At 43.2% G+C, this 16198-nt stretch overlaps 1 protein-coding gene across 3 annotated transcripts in view; it reads left to right on the top strand.

Moving 5' to 3' along the window:
• The window catches only part of LOC124787665 (RNA polymerase II-associated protein 3), a 114675-nt gene that overhangs the window by 66299 nt on the left and 32178 nt on the right, over positions 1-16198 (top strand). For all 3 annotated transcript variants that reach the window (XM_047254479.1, XM_047254478.1, XM_047254480.1), the window contains 2 exons: positions 3478-3603; positions 5419-5546. In XM_047254479.1, coding sequence (XP_047110435.1) covers positions 3478-3603; positions 5419-5546 — 254 coding nt within the window. The remainder of the gene's footprint in view (positions 1-3477; positions 3604-5418; positions 5547-16198) is intronic.

The following is a 16198-nucleotide window of genomic DNA, read 5'->3' on the forward strand; positions in this document are numbered from 1 at the left end:
ATTAGCTTGGCGCCTGCTGCTTTGGTCTCATAGCTGTAAGGTCCGCACAGTTTTTTTGTTTTTTTTTTTTTATGTGAATTTTATGTTGGCGAGAAGGGAAATACAAGTTTTCAAAGATTTAGCTTTCAAATTTTTTTAATTTAACAAAATACTTTCTTAAAAATTTTCTTCCGTATAGGGGTTAAATTGTCCAAAACAGTGAAACACATACTTTTTTACTTCTAATGAAGGACCCAAATTCAAATTTTCATGGTGTTAACTTAAAAAATGCTTTCATAATGGAATATTTTGATAAAACATTTCATCCGTTTGAAGTTGAATTTCCAGAAACACTAAAGCACTTTTTTTTCTTTCTAACTGAGAATTTAAATACCATTTTCATAGATGTAGCTGTAAAAAAATGCTTTAGTAGTACTCTAATAATGATTTTTTAAAAGAAACCTTCACCCACTATTTCACCCTCATAGGGGTTAAATTTCCAAAAATGCTGAAACACATATTTCTTTTATATGAATGTGTGGTGTCTGTTCTTTCAGACTTGTATTTCTTTCAGAATGAGATTTTCACTCTGCAGCGGAGTGTGCGCTGATATGAAACTTCCTGGCAGATTAAAACTGTGTGCTGGACCGAGAGTCGAACTCGGGACTTTTGCCTTTCGCGGGCAAGTGCTCTACCATCTGAGCTGCCCAGGCACGACTCACGCCCCGATTTCACTATCCTTCTGATGGGTTGGTCTTTGTATATGATATCCAACTCATAGTTGTATCTCCTCCTCCATCTTCCTCCTTCGCAGATTGGGCCAATAATTCGTTTAAGTACCTTTCTTTCAAATGCATCCAGTGTTTCAATATCTTTAGTTGTTAATGTCCAGGCTTCAGAGGCATATGTAAACACTGGTCGTATAAGTGATTTATACATAGTTAATTTTGTGGTACGAGTCAGGAGCCTTGAGGATAGAAGTCTTGTTAGGGCAAAATAGGCTCTGTTGGCCAGTATTAATCTCTGCTTAATTTCATAGGCGGTATCATTTAGATGTGTAACTGTCGAGCCCAGATACTTGAAATGTTCAACTCTCTCAAATGTATAATTGCCCGTTGTTATTGCATTTGGCATATTTTCTCTGTGTGCTTTTCCAGCTGCCATATATTTTGTTTTTTTGTTCATTAATAATTAACCCCATGTTCCTACTGGCCTGTTCAAGAGCTGTAAATGTCTCTTCCATTGTTTTTTGGGTTCTTGCTATTATATCTATGTCATCTGTGTAGGCCAGTATCTGCACTGATTTATAGAAGATCGTTCCCCTATTCAGAAGGTTTGCGTTTCTCATCACCTTCTCCAGGGCAGCATTAAAGAGAAGGCATGCCAATGCATCCCCTTGTCGCACTCCAGTTTTAATACTCAATGTGCTGGACATCATTCCTCCTATTCTTACACTACCTTGTGTTTCGCTCATTGTCATTCTCACTAGCCTTACCAACTTTCTAGAGATTCCCAGTTCATCTAGAGCTTGATATAACTGCTCTCTATTTATGCTATTATAAGCTGCTTTGAAATCTGTAAAGAGGTGATGTGTGCCAACTCCGTATTTGTTTGTTTTTTCCAGGATTTGTCTTAAGGTGAATATTTGATCTATAGTTGACTTCACAGGAAGGAATCCGCATTGGTACGGCCCCATCTCCCTCTGTAGGATCGGGAGTATTCTGTCGAATAGTATATTAGAGAGTATTTTATATCCCAAATGAAGTAGTGTGATACCTCTGTAATTGCTACTCGCCATCTTATTTCCTTTCTTATATATGGGACATATGATACCCTCTTTCCATTGTTGGGGCATTTTCTCCTCTTCCCATATTCTGGTGACCATTTTTAGAAGGCTTTGTTCCAGCTCTCTGCCTCCTTGCTTAAACAGTTCTGCTGGAATACCATCTGTCCCTGCCGCCTAGTTGTTTTTCTTTTTCTTCATGGCAGTTTTCACTTCTTCTATATTTGGTGGGGTAGTGTTGTTGTCTGGGTGCTCTTCCCCATTCGTGTCTGTTGGGTTCTCTGGTATAGTTATTTTAGGGTTGAGGAGACTATCAAAATACCTGCACCATCTTTCGCATATTCCCTTCCCTTCACTTATTATATTCCCTGTCTCATCTTTTATTAAGCTTGTTTTGCTACCAAAAGCCTTCTGTGCTGCATTCACCTCTCTGTAGAATTTTCGTATTTCATTTTTGCTTCTCATGAGCTCCATTTCTTTGACACTTGCTTTCATCCATTCTCTCTTTTTTTTCTTTGGTGAGTCCTCTTTTCAATCCTCCGTTTTTCTTTGTATTCTTCTGCTTGTACAGTGGAATCACAGTGTCCTTCTATATGCTTTGTTCTTTTCTTCAGTTACTATTTCACATTCAGTATCAAACCATGACGGTCTTACTTGTCTTGTCCCAATTGTGAGTGTCTCTGTTGCCGATGTCTCCACCGTCATTTTTATCACTTCCCACTGATCTTCAATATTGTTATATTCTCCAGCGTTTTCCAGAATCCGAGTTATCTTCTCCTGATACTGTTCTCTTACTTCCACTGATTCTAAAGTTAATATATTATATTTCTGTGCCCTGGGTCAGCCTCCTTTCGCTGCGTTAGATATCCTTGCCCTCACCCATGCCCGTACCAGAAAATGATCTGTATCTATGTGTGGGCCTCTGAGACTACTCAAGTCCAATAGGTCCGATTTGTATCTCATATCTATCAACACATGGTCAATCTGGTTTACTGTGTTTCCATCCAGTGAGTTCCATGTCCCCTTATGAATTTCTTTATGTGGGAACAGTATTGGTCCTATTACCATATATCTAGATGCTGCGAACAGTATAAGCCTTGTTCCGTTACCATTACTTGGTGCGTGTTTGCTGGGGAGGAGGGGGGGGGGGGCAATTATTGGTCTATAAATCTGTTCTTTCCCCACCTGAGTGTTTAGGTCTCCAGCTATTATTTTAATATCATGCCCTGGGCACTCATCAGATACTCTTTCCAAAGATTCATAGAATACTTCTTTCTCTTCTTCTTCCGATTCTTCTGTTGGTGCATGGGCATTAATTATGGAGTAGTTAAAGAATTTCCCCTTTATCCTGAGTGTTAATAATCTTGGACTAATGGGTGTAAACCCTATTGCCAAATGCTTTAATTGATGGTGTACAACAAATCCTGTCCCCAGATGGTGATTTCTTTCACTTCAGCTATAGAATATATTCGCCTTTCTTTTCTAAAACTCCACTCCCTGGCCATCTAATTTCTTGTAGTGCTATTACACTTTGCTTCAGGCTCATTATTTGATCGACCAGGAGCACTGAAAGTAATGCTGGATCAAATAATGAGTCTGAAGCAAAGTATAATAGCACTGTGAGCTGATTACATGTTTCATTTTTTGTGGATAACAACTCTGTTTTACTTTCCAGGTTTTGTTATGTTCCATAACATGTAATTCTTTTCTTACAGGATAAAGCTTGTGAACTTGTGGATAGGGAAATGGAGTACAAAGTTGTAAAAGATCATAAAGGAAAGATTTCAGAGATTGCAAGTGAACAAAAGATTAAAGATGAAGCTTACTATGAGAAAGAAATGGTAAGTTGGGCAGATAATCAAACATTGTGTTTGTGGTCTGATGTTTTTTAAAAGTCTTGCTGAGGACCTTTCACCAAAATAGTGTTCAGTCATCATTAATATCCAAGCCAAAACTTTATGACCATCTGCTTAATGGTGTGTTGATCCTGATTTGGAAAGCTATACAAAAGTGATTCTGTGGAGTGGTTTTGACAGATCCTTTGTATGTTTCTAGAGATATGTGGTACCAGATGCCTACGCACAGGCCATGCAATTCATATAAATTATGGGCCAGTGGCTTGCAGGTGCAGAGCAAACACCCAACAGCATCTCATATGGGTTCCATCAGGTGAATTTGGTGGCCAAGTTGTCATTGGGAGTTCACTGTAATGTCCCTCAAACCACTGTTGCATGATTCTGGACATGGACATGGACAGTTATCTTGCTGGAAGAGGCCATCACTACATTGGAAGACATCAAGAATGAATGGATAAAGGTGGTCTGAAATAATTTTGATGTAGTCCACAGCTATCATGATGCTTTCAATTACTACCACTCTTGGAAGCCCAGGTGAAGGACCCCATAGCATAACACTGTAACACTGACCCCCCCCCCCCCCCGACCCCCCCCCCCTCCCAGTTTCAGCTGTGGCACATTGCATGTATGAAGCAACCACATTCTGGCCTTGGAATGTGGACAGTAATCCTGGTATTGCAGGACCCATCAAGTATGATTTGATCAAGATGGTATACAATAATGTTCATATAAACCATAGTTGTCATTGTGCTTTCAATTGCTACCATCCTTGAATGCTCAGGTGAACGTGCATTGCATGTGTTGAGCAACCTTTTGCATGGCTATCACCATATCACAATGTGACCATCGACCTGGTGTTAACAAAGCACATGATATCCATATCATCTGACACATTTCCATTGGTCTGGTTCAGTGTCTATGATCTCATACCCACTGCAACTGTAGTTGATGATTTTGTTGGATCACAAACCATTTGTGCCTGCACCAGCATTGTATTCTGTTGTCAGATCTACCACAGATCACCACCTATCCCGATTTACAGAGTAGGCATGTGCTGTAATGAAGCATATACGTCCAACACCGCGTCACCTTCTCGTGGTTTCACTGTCCTTCAACTGCTTTCAATAATGCTCACAACCATAGTATGCGAACAGCTGACAATCTTCCATTCCCGAGATGCTCCTCCTTGGGTGCCGGGCTACAACAATGTGGCAATGGATTACTTGTGGCCTGTCTTGTCATTAGAATGAGTCCCCATTCATCTCATTCCACTTATATACTTTCCTTACTGTGTAATGTGCCCTCAATGCCAGTGGTTTTCAATCTTGGAGTGGGCATTGGTCATAATGTTTTGGCTCATCAGTGTTTGAGCAGTAGTTTTGATGGTAATAACTTTGCACAATTACATTGCCCAGTACTGTTTCAACTCTTCCCACATGAAAGGTGAAAGATCCTGTATTAAAAAAAAGGGGGGGAGGTCAGTAACCCTTTTTACACACTCAGCAAGTATTTTTCATTCATAATAAAAAATGTACATTGGTGAAAAGTCCTATTATATATGAACTAAAATGCCTCTTCAGTACTATGTCTTAATGTAAAAAAGCACAGAATAAATTAACAAAAAGAGAATATTTGTGTAATATCATTATGATATGATGCAAATGAGATATTCAGAAAAATGACTTTGTACTATGTCTCAGAACAGTATTCTTTTCTGTTTTTGACCACATAAAAATCATTTGGTGTTAAATAAAACAATATTATTCCTTCTGTATTTGAGTGTGGCTTAATTTTCACCAGGGGAATAAGTTCGTGAAACAACGGAAGTGGACTGAAGCATTACAGTGTTACACAAGAGCTATCGAACGGTACTCATTTGATGCCATATTCTATGCAAATCGGGCTTTGTGTCATCTTAAACTACACAAGTAAGTCACTAATTATTTAATATTTAGGAGATAAGCTATTTATTTCTTGTAATTGTTTACTGTAATTAAGATAAATGTGTACCAATGTGTTTTCTTCTAGTTTTGCCTTTCTTGCTCCTTGTCACTAACACTCAGTAAATCAGTGAAGTAACACACCAGTAGCAGACACTGAATGGCTTCTTCACTTGGTTTTAACAAAGTCCCTCAATAACTTTATTGTAACTTATCAAATTTTTACTCCTATGTCCAAAAAAGGTGTGATGTATATGCTGTGAAATTCCTTCTTTGTCATTTTCTTTCATTGTTTTAGACATGTGAAGAAACAAACCATTATGTGGCTCAATGTTCTCTCCAACTATACTAGACATAATGATGACAATTATATAATGAAATTTTATTTTTGTTATGTTGGAACATATAGTAAATTAACGTAAGTGAAATGTCGGCTTGGTCTCTATGGCGTGTCTTTCAAAAGTCCAGGACGGAATAATAATAATATTATGAAAAGAATAGATTGCTACTCCCCATATAGTGGTGTTGGTGAGTCGCAGATAGACATAATGAAAAGACTGCTATAAATTTAAGCTTGTGCCCAGAAGACCTTCTTTGGAAATAGAAAACTCTCACAGAATAATACACACACATGACCACTGTCTTCCATTGCAGTGCCACTATCCTTTTTTTCTTTGGAGGAAGGTCTTTTGGCTTAAATATGTAGCAGTCTTTTTCATTGTGCCTGCCTGCGACTCAACATTTCCTGTAATAGCGAGTAGCAATTTGTCCTCTTCATAATATTATGGAATATATAGTTTTATAGATCTTTAAAATAATCATCTTGTACGTGTTGCATTAGTGGATAAACTAAAATGCTGTTGTATCCTAAATCCCTCAGTTTGGACAGTTTAGAACCACAAAAAAATCATTTATAGTTGGTGAAGATTAGGACTCATTGGCGACTTCATTTTCAAGGGGAAAGAAGTGGGAGGCTGCATTCAGATGAATGAAAATGAAGCACATAAAATAAATATAAGAAGCAGATGAAAACATTGAGAAAGTGCACAATAACATATTGGATGATCAATGATTAAAGGTATATGGAGTAGTCAACACAATAGGTCATATCAGAAAAAAAGAGGGTGGAGAAAGATATGGGTGAAATGGGTACACCATTTTTTTTAATGCTGTTCAAAAGCAAGTGCAAAGAAAAGTCTCAGCATTTTGAAGAAATCTTGCATACTTTTAGTGCCAACTTTTATTGCTTAAAATGAGACAAGACTTAATTTCATATCACAAACAAAACTCCATCCCGTGGGTCAAAGTCGTCAGTGATTCTTGCAAGGGGGGGGAAGTCAATTTCATGTGCAGGACTAGTTGCAGACTGTGACCCTGGGAAGCAAAGGCTGAAAGATTAATTGGTGAATCATTGTTTCCCCTTGTCCTCACAAGAAGTGGGGTCCCTCTCAACCTGAAGCCCTGAAAGGACCCATCCTTCCATTGAAACCTCCTCCAACCTATCACTCTTTCTTCCCCAAGGAAATAAAATTCTGAAAGCTGGGTATAGCTTTTTCCTACCTTAAGTGTTTCCATCAGCAAAATGTGGAATTTCACATGACTGTTATTACAGATTCCTAATTTGATATTTCCTTTGATACAGTTTTTTTGCTAATGACACTTTTCTTCCTGATATCAAAAATTATGAGCAAAATATGTAATAGTTAATACAATAAACAACCAGCATGCTATGAAACAGAATAGAAGGATGTTCCAAAGTGTCTGTAGACAGTGATGTGGGCTAAGAAGTGTCAGACTACAATTCCAAAAATGTGGTTCTTGTTCCTTGACCAATCATTATTAATGACCCTGTCACCCTTGTGCACGTTGGTAGGGGAGGGAGGGGGGGGGGGATGTCTGTATAGGGAATAATTAAAAACCAGTTAGCCAACATTTAATAATCACATTGGAGATGCACCTCGGAAGCAACAAAGAGATTTATTAGTTTCGTGCCATGCACTTACTAGTCAGTAGATCAAGATACAGAATTATTTATTTAGCATACAGCAAATAAATAATTCTGTACCATAATCAGTTGTTTTGTCATGCACAAGTTCTGTTTTAGGAAATTCAGATCAGGCTGATATTTAAATGTATGTATCTGTTGTTGCTACATTTGCCTGAATTTCATCTGGCACTTGTGTTCATCACTGTGTTAATGTAAATTTATCTCCATTCATGATTCTAAAGTCTCATTTTCCATGTCAATGGTACACTATGCACCACTTCAAACTTTCACTGCTAATAGCGTAAATTTGATTTTTCTTGCAAACATGCTGGACCACTACTATTTTGATCATCCAGTGTTATTGCCCGAACATTGGTTTCTGACAGTTGGTCCCTCCCCTTCTCCTCTTCACAAAAGGTGAGCAGGGAATGTCACTGTGCCTTTCAATAGACGATGTTTGGAACACTATAGCAGCAAGTTCCCACACCTGTGGAGGGAAAGTATGATTATCCCAGTTTTGAAACTACTGTAGACAGCAGAGAGGAGCAGAATAGTTTGTCTCACCAATGTCCTTTACAGATGTATTGAGGGCCTGGTAAGCTGATGAGTATGCAGGACCCTCGAGGGGAAGGGCCCCATATCTAGCCCGCTGGGTGGATTTCGGGAGGGCTGGTGTACTAGTGATCACCTACTCTATGTGGAGGCTGCTATGAAGATTGCTTTTACTCACCATCACATTTCTTCACTGTGTTCTTTGATTGGCATAAAGCCTATGACACAACATGGTGCCACATATTCTCACCACTGTACATCAGTGGAGTTTCATGACTCCCTCCTGAATTTCATCTAAAATTTTCTTTCTCGGAATCTTTCTGAGCCCAAGTCAGTGATTTCTACAGTGCTTCCCACATACAAGAATATGGTGTTCCACAAGGCTCTGTCCTGAGTATTACCCTCTTCTTAAAAGCTATCAGTAGACTCCTAAAGACATCAGGTGCTGTAGACTTGCCATCCTTACATGTTGATAACTTCCGTGTCTGCTATTGATTTTCTAACATTGGTCTCACTGAGCAACTGGGGTGCAGACCGCTCTGTTATCCTGTGATTGTATCAAGCATAGGTCCAGTCTCGTTTAGACTATGGAAGTCCTGTCTATGGTTCTGTTTCGCCTTTGAGGCTGCAGATACTAGACCCCATCCACCACTGTGGGGTCCGACTTGCTACTGGTGCCTTCCGGACTAGCCTCGTACTTGGTGTTCTCGCAGAGGCGCGGATTCCACCACTGTGAATTTGGTGCCAACAACAGCTGATATCTTATGCGCTCCACATTTGCTGCACCCCAAAGCACCCTAATTATGGTCTTCTTTATCCAGACACGGAGATCACCCTGCCACAGCAGCGGCCACGTTGTGGGCTTACCATGGCTGTCCACATTCAGTCGCTCTTTTCTGAGCTCCAGCAATTCCCTTTACCGCCTCTCTTCTTTGTTCATGCACATACCCCTCCGTGGTGCGTCTCTTAGCCGCAGCTCTTTCTTGATCTCTCAATCGATTCTGTCCCTCCGATGGCTCTTCGCCACCAGCTCTCCTGTCTCCTCAGTTCTTTTCAGGGTTCGGAAGTGTTCTATACTGATGGCTCCATGGTTGCTGGCCACACTGCTTTTGCTTACACCTATGCGCAACACATGGAACTTGACAGATCGCTGTAGTATTTTTACTGCTTAATTGGTAGCCATCTTGTGCGCACTGGACCTTATCCGCTCCTGCTCAGGACTATCCTTTGCTATCTGTAGTGACTTATTGAATGGTTTGCATGCTATCAGCCAGTGCTTCCCTTGCCACTCGTTGGTCGTCGCTATCCAGGACTCCCTTTCTCTCCTCGCTCAACGTGGATGCTCGGTGGTTTTCATTTGGACCCCAGACCATGTTGGGATTCTCGTCAATGAACTTGACGATTGACTGGGTAAATTAGCTGCTACCAGACCATCTCTTGCTATTGGTATTCTGGAAATAGACCTTCGCTCGGCTTTACATCGTCAGGTTTTGGGTCTTTGGGATGCAGAATGGCACACTCTTCGCTGAACAAGCTCAGTGCAATTAAGGATTCTACAACTTCGTGGCGGTCCTCCTTACGGGCCTCTCGTAAGGCCTCTGTTGTCCTATGCCGGCTCCGCATTGGCCATACTTTTTTGACTCACAGTTATTTCCTCCTGCATGAGGACCCCCCTCTCTGTCATTGTGTATCGATGTTGACTGTGGCTCACATCTTATTGGACTGCCCCAACTTAGCCACCCTGCGACAGACTTTTAGCTTTCCAGACTCGCTACCCCTGGTGTTGGCTGACAGTGGCTCAGCAGCAGATCTTGTTCTACATTTTATTCATGATGGGGGGTTTTATCACTTTATTTAAGGGAGGGACCTTCCACGTTATCGGTGAGTGGAGGGGATGGCAGGCCCTCGTGCTCCCCCCTTCGCCCCAACTGAATTGGCTCCAACTGGGATTGGTGGTTTACCTCGGCCCTCTGCCTTCCCACTCCTTTCTTTATGGGGCCTGTTATGTCTTGAGCGTCTCTCTTGTCTCCTGTGCTTCTTCCTTCCCGCCCTCGTCATTAGCCACTTTCTTTCCCTCACCTCTTTATCCACCCTTTTCCTTCCTTCCCTGTCATTAGTTTATCATTTTATGGACATTGTAGTTCCCTCTTCTAATGTGAGATTTTATCGGTTTTAGTTAATCTAAGATCAGAGGGACTGATGACTGCATAGTTTGGTCCCTTCTCCACCCAACGAATCAAGCAACCAACCAACCAAGAGCTTCCAATTCTCAAAGCCAACAACTGCTTGCTACCCTGTTTGTGTCGAGGCCCATAGAACTTTGTATTCTTCTTGTGGTGTAATTTACATCAGGCTGCTTGATGGTCTAACCAAGGCCGAAATACAATCTTACCACTCTAATCAAGGTGTCATTGCCGTCCATCATGTAATGGAAAAGGTAGATTCCTCCTTAGTGCCCACCTGCACTCTTTTCCTCACATTTGAAAGGGTGATGCTGCTGTCAAAGATCAAAGCAGGCTATGAAATTATCACAGTCCAGTCATACATTCAAAACCCGATGTGCTGCTACCAGTGTCATCGTTACAACCACACTAGTACATCTCGTCGACACCCAACCAAATGTGTAACCTGTGACAGGGATGCACATGAGGGCAATTGTCTGCCTCCTTCTCACCACTGCGTCAACTGCAATGGCAGCCATGTCACTTCCTTTCGGGATTGTCCCATGTATCTAGATGAGCGGGCTGCCCTAGAAATTCAGGTAAAGGAAAAAGTGCCTCGCCCGGTAGTGCACAAGTTACTGGCTAGTCGCAAACCCTGTGTTCTCCCATCTGGCACCTATAGTTCTATTCTTGTTACCCCTCGCTCCATGAAGGACATGGCCACGCAGACATGCGACCTCAGATTCGGCTCTGAGGTTATGAAATCGCCCAGTGTCAAGGTATCATCGCCATCCCCCCGTCCTGCTGATCAACAAACCGTCAAACTCTCACTTCAAGGGGCGAAGCTACCAACAACCAACCCATAGGCAGGAAAGGACAGGAGGAGTACTCCTGCGAGGACTTCCTCCGTTCCTCCAGCCAAACAACACCCGAGTTTTCCTCTAACCGGAAAGGCTAGAAGTAGTCCGCCAAAGGCAAACGGTCTTCCCCTTTGCCATCTCGAAGATCCTGTTTGACAGAGTCGCCACGTGGTACCTTATCCTGGTCAGCCTCTGTCTCGCCAGTGTGCACCACCAACTGTTTTTCAGCATCGGACTCCATGGACCAACTGCTCAAGAAAGCTGATGCTTCTGTGGACCCCATGGAGCAGGATCCTCCTGCTCCTGTGCCCTGTAGTACCAACTCTACACCGGCTGTCACTCGGTGACCACCAAGTTGACACCGCTCCATCACTTACTCCTCATGACTGTCCTCCAGTGGAATGTTCGCAGCCTTTGGTCCCACTAACAGGATTTACGGCTGCTTTTAGCATCACAGCATCCCCTTGTACTCTGCCTTCAGGAAACGAAATTGTGCCCTCACGACTGCTTTGAGCTTTCACATTACTTACCGATTCATTTTGACCTTCCCCCTGAGTTCAGCATCCCATCTCATGGGGGCGTCATGCTGCTCATACAGGATGACCTTCATAGTCAACTCATCTCCTTGCCTACCAGTCTTCAAGCTGTGTCAGTTCGCCTTTTCCTTCTCCATCTGACTTTCTCCCTCTGTACCATTTACGTACCCCCAACCTTCGATGTCACCAGGGCAGACTTCCTTTAGCCTATTGGGCAACTACCTCCCCCGTTTCTGCTACTCAGTGACTTTAATGCATATCATCCCCTTTGGGGCTCCCCCAGCACCTGACGTTCTTAACCAACTTAACGTCTGCTGCCTTAACACTGGAGCACCCACTTTCCTTTCCGACTCCTCACACACCTATTCCCATTTGGACCTATCCTTTTGCACTGTCCAGCTTGCCTATCGTCTTGAGTGGTCCATTCTTTCTGACACCTACTCGAACAACATTTCCCGTGTGCTGTCCGTTTGCTGACTCTTGCCTCATCCGCATGCACTCCGAAATGGCAGCTTATTAAGGCCGACTGGCCGCTTCACTACTCCCTGGCGACCTTTGAAAAACAAGATTTCCCCAGTTGTGATGACCAGGTGTACTATCCCACCAATGTTATCCTTACTGCTGCAGAATGTTCCGTTCCTCACACTTCCTCTTTACGCCGTCGTGTTCCAGTCCCTTGGTGGACTGAGGCATGCCACGATGCACTTCGTGCACAGAGACGTGCTCTCCGCATTTTTAACTATCCTCCTACGATGGCAAACTGCACTCATTATAAGCAGATGCGTGCAAAGTGTCATTGTGTTCTTCAGGATAGCAAACGAGCTACCTGGCTTTCATTCACTAGTTCTTTTAACAGTTCCACCCCTTCCTCTCTGGGACAAAGATCCATTTTGCGAAAGTTTCGAGCTTTTTGCACTATCACCTTGCATTCCTCCATGGGAAACAAGCAGAGGAAACTTGGATGATACCCTTCTCTTCTCCGAGTAGTGAGTGCTACAGTGCTACCTTTACTGTGAGGGAGCTTGATCATGCTCTCAGTTCATTCCAATCCTCCACCCAAGGGCCGGACACCATCCACATTCAGATGTTGCAGCACCTTTCTCTTGCAGGCAAGCACTTTCTGCTTAACACGTGCAACCGCATCTGGGCAGAGGGCACATTTCCTGGCCATTGGAGTGAAGCCACCGTCTTATCCATATCAAAGCCCGGTAAGGACAAAAACCTTCCTACTAGCTACTGCCTTATCCCTGGCTGGTGTGGTGGCTCGAGTCTCGTCATTTACTAATGAATGCACAGTGTGGATTTTGAGTGCAGTGTACTGCAATTGACCATCTCGTTACTTTGTCCACCCATGTCATGGATGGTTTTCTGCAGGAATCCCAAACTGTGGCTGTGTTTTTTGATTTGGATAAGGTCTATGATACCTGCTGAAGAACTGGTATCCTCCATTCTCTTTACATGTGGAGGTTTTGTGGGTGCACGCCCTGTTTTCTTTGAGCATTTTTACAAGACCAAGTTTTCGAGGTGTGTGTGGATTTTGCCTTGTCGGCCACCTTTATCCAGTCATCCTCGTTGCTATTGCCATTAACCCTATAATGGCCTGTCTCCCCCCAGGCATCTCCAGCTCTCTTTTTGTTGTCGATTTTGCCATCCATTGCAGTTCTCCATGGACCTGTCACACTGAGCAGTGTCTTCAGCACTGTCATGATCATCTTTACTTTTGGAGCATTGACAGTGGCTTTCGCTTTTCCCCTGACAAAAGCATCTGTATAAATTTCTGTTGGCGCAAATGATTTCTCCCACCATCTCTACATCTTGGGCCTGTTGCCCTGCCTCCTTCCATTCATTGGAACTATGAAATTTCTCTTGCTCATGCTCAACGGGAAACACTCTTGGTCCTCCCATGTGTCTTACCTGGCAGCTCACTGTACGCAGTCTCTCAGTCTCCTACCTGTACTCAGTGGTACTTCCTGGGGTGCTAATCGTTCGAAACTCGACTATGGGTGCTTTGTTTATGCATCTGTATGCCCATCCCTCTTACATTGTCTCAACACTATCCACCATCATGGCATCCATTCAGCCACAGGTGCCTTTTACACCATCCCAGTTGAGATTCTTATGCTGAAGCTGCTGAACTACCACTGTTCTACCACCATGACTTTCTTCTCGGCAGGTATGCATGCCGTTTGTCTGCCATGCGTTGCCACCCCTCCTATGCCTCCTTCGTTGATTATTCCTTTGATCATCAGTATGAGGCTCGTCCCGCTTCTCTGTTGCCTCCTGCAGTCCGCTTTCGCCACTTGCTACGGTGGCTTCACTTCACACTACCAGCAACACTCCCAGTGGGTGTGAACCCTTCACCACCTTGGCTTCATGAAGCGGCCATTGTTAATTTGGGCCTTCATTCGCTTCCTAAGGACACTACTCCAGCCTCGGTCTATCGCCCCCAGTTTCACAACCTTCACATGGAACTTCGCGATATTCCCTTCGTATACATTGATGGTTCTCATACTGACTGTGGGGTCAGGTGTGCCTGCGTCCTTGGCACCCATGTCTTTCGACATCAACTTCCAACACACTGCTCAGTATTTACAGCTGAGGTCTTCGCTCTGTATCATGCGATGGAGTTCATCCAACGACACAGCCTTTCCAATTGTGTCCTCTGCTCAGACTCACTCAGTGCCTTTCAAAGTCTAAGTTCGCATTCGGAAGGACGACGGTTCAATCCCGCGTCCGGCCATCCTGATTTAGGTTTTCCGTGATTTCCCGAAATCACTCCAGGCAAATGCCGGGATGGTTCCTCTGAAAGGGCACGGCCAACTTCCTTCCCCATCCTTCCCTAATCTGATGAGACCAATGACCACGCTGTCTGGTCTCCTTCCCCAAACAAACCAACCAAACCAAAGTCTAAGTGTGCTGTACACTGTCCATCACTTAGTGCAGTGGGTCCAAAACTGTCACTTGCTCACTCTTAGTGGAGCCAGTGTCATGTTTCTGTGGGTCCCTGGTCATGTTGGTCTGCCAGGAAACAAGGCTGCTGCCAATACTGCAGTCCTTGTACCTCAGCCTGCGAGTACGTGTATTCCCTCCGATGATCTCTGTGTTGCTGTCTGTCAGGAGGTGGTGTCCCTTTGGCATTGCCATTGGTTGTCCCTTCACGGGAATAAGCTTCGGCTTATTAAGCCTCTCCCAGCACCTTGGACGACCTCCTCTCGGCTGCATATTGGGCACTGCCTCTTTAGCCATCGTCAATTGCGAAGTGGGACCATCCCAACACTTTTTACACATTGCGTCTGAATTTTAACTGTCTGCCACTTCCTGCTGGATGCACTTCTTTTAACCATTTCCGTTCCAGCTTGTGTTTGCTGCCTGATTTATCAGCAGTTTTAGTGAATAACGAGCGGGCTGTCGAGCATGTTTTACTTTTTATCTGCCGAAGCAATATGGCGAAGGCTATTTAATTTTTAGTTTCGGACCTCCATTTCTGTATGGGCTTTTTTAGCCCTTTTTCCACATGTCTGTTTTTAGCTGTCTCCTATTCTGTCCATTGGGACTGATGTATAATCGTTTAACTCCTCTTTGTGTTTGTATTCTATAGTTTTGACTTGGGCGCGTATGATCCTGCTTGTTTTTTGCACCCTAATGCAAAACAAACTAACTTCACTCGGCTGTCCACAGGTACAAGAGAAGGGCATCCCACATGGCTCTGTGTTAAGTGTATATTGGTGGACGATTCGAACGGGTTCTTAGTTTACTCCGAGAAAGTTACTTTTATTCTCAGTTGTAAAGCTTTAATCTGCCTCCAGAGCAAAGCCAATGTGGTTGAGGATTGGGAACATCCCACTGTACACTAGGTCTGGGGGGTCCCCAACTCTACCACCTAGACCAGGCTATTCTTCAAGTATCCTTTTACTTTGTTTTAATTGCTTTTAGATTTGGTTTGGCTGTTTTTCTGTCACACCCAGTTCTCTAATCGTGGTGTTGCACTTTGTTGAATAGTGAATGCTCTTAGCTGTAATGGATCAGGGGTGGGACTGCTGTGGGTGGAACATTTTCTGTTGCATGCAGAGCCCTAGGAATGCCCACCTGCTGACTTCCCTGTTTCTCTCATCTTGCTTTTATTATTGACAGTGTAGTAAATGTCCATTACTTTTTTAGCCTTCTAGCTTTTACTGTTATGAATCTCCCAACTAGATCAAAAACGTTCTTGGTGGGTGTCTACTTGCAAGTGTACCACTCTTGGGTCACGGAACTGACGATCTCATTACTCAACCCCCCCCCCCCCCAAAAAAAAAAGAAAAAAATAATCAATAAACCAATCAGTTGGTAGATGTTTATATGTACAGTGAAAACTTGTGCTGCTACCTGTGTGGTTGTTATGAATTACACCATTTACACTGTTAATAGAATGCCACTTCTTGAACTAGATCCTGACCCTGTTAGACCACTTGGACCTGAAGGGTTTCACTTGTCACACATTTTTGCTGATATAGACCATTTTATCCTCACCCAGAACTGTATCCACACAATGACATGCTTAATG

Source organism: Schistocerca piceifrons, chromosome 3 (genome assembly GCF_021461385.2).
Source record: "Schistocerca piceifrons isolate TAMUIC-IGC-003096 chromosome 3, iqSchPice1.1, whole genome shotgun sequence".
Classification (NCBI taxonomy): domain Eukaryota; kingdom Metazoa; phylum Arthropoda; class Insecta; order Orthoptera; family Acrididae; genus Schistocerca; species Schistocerca piceifrons.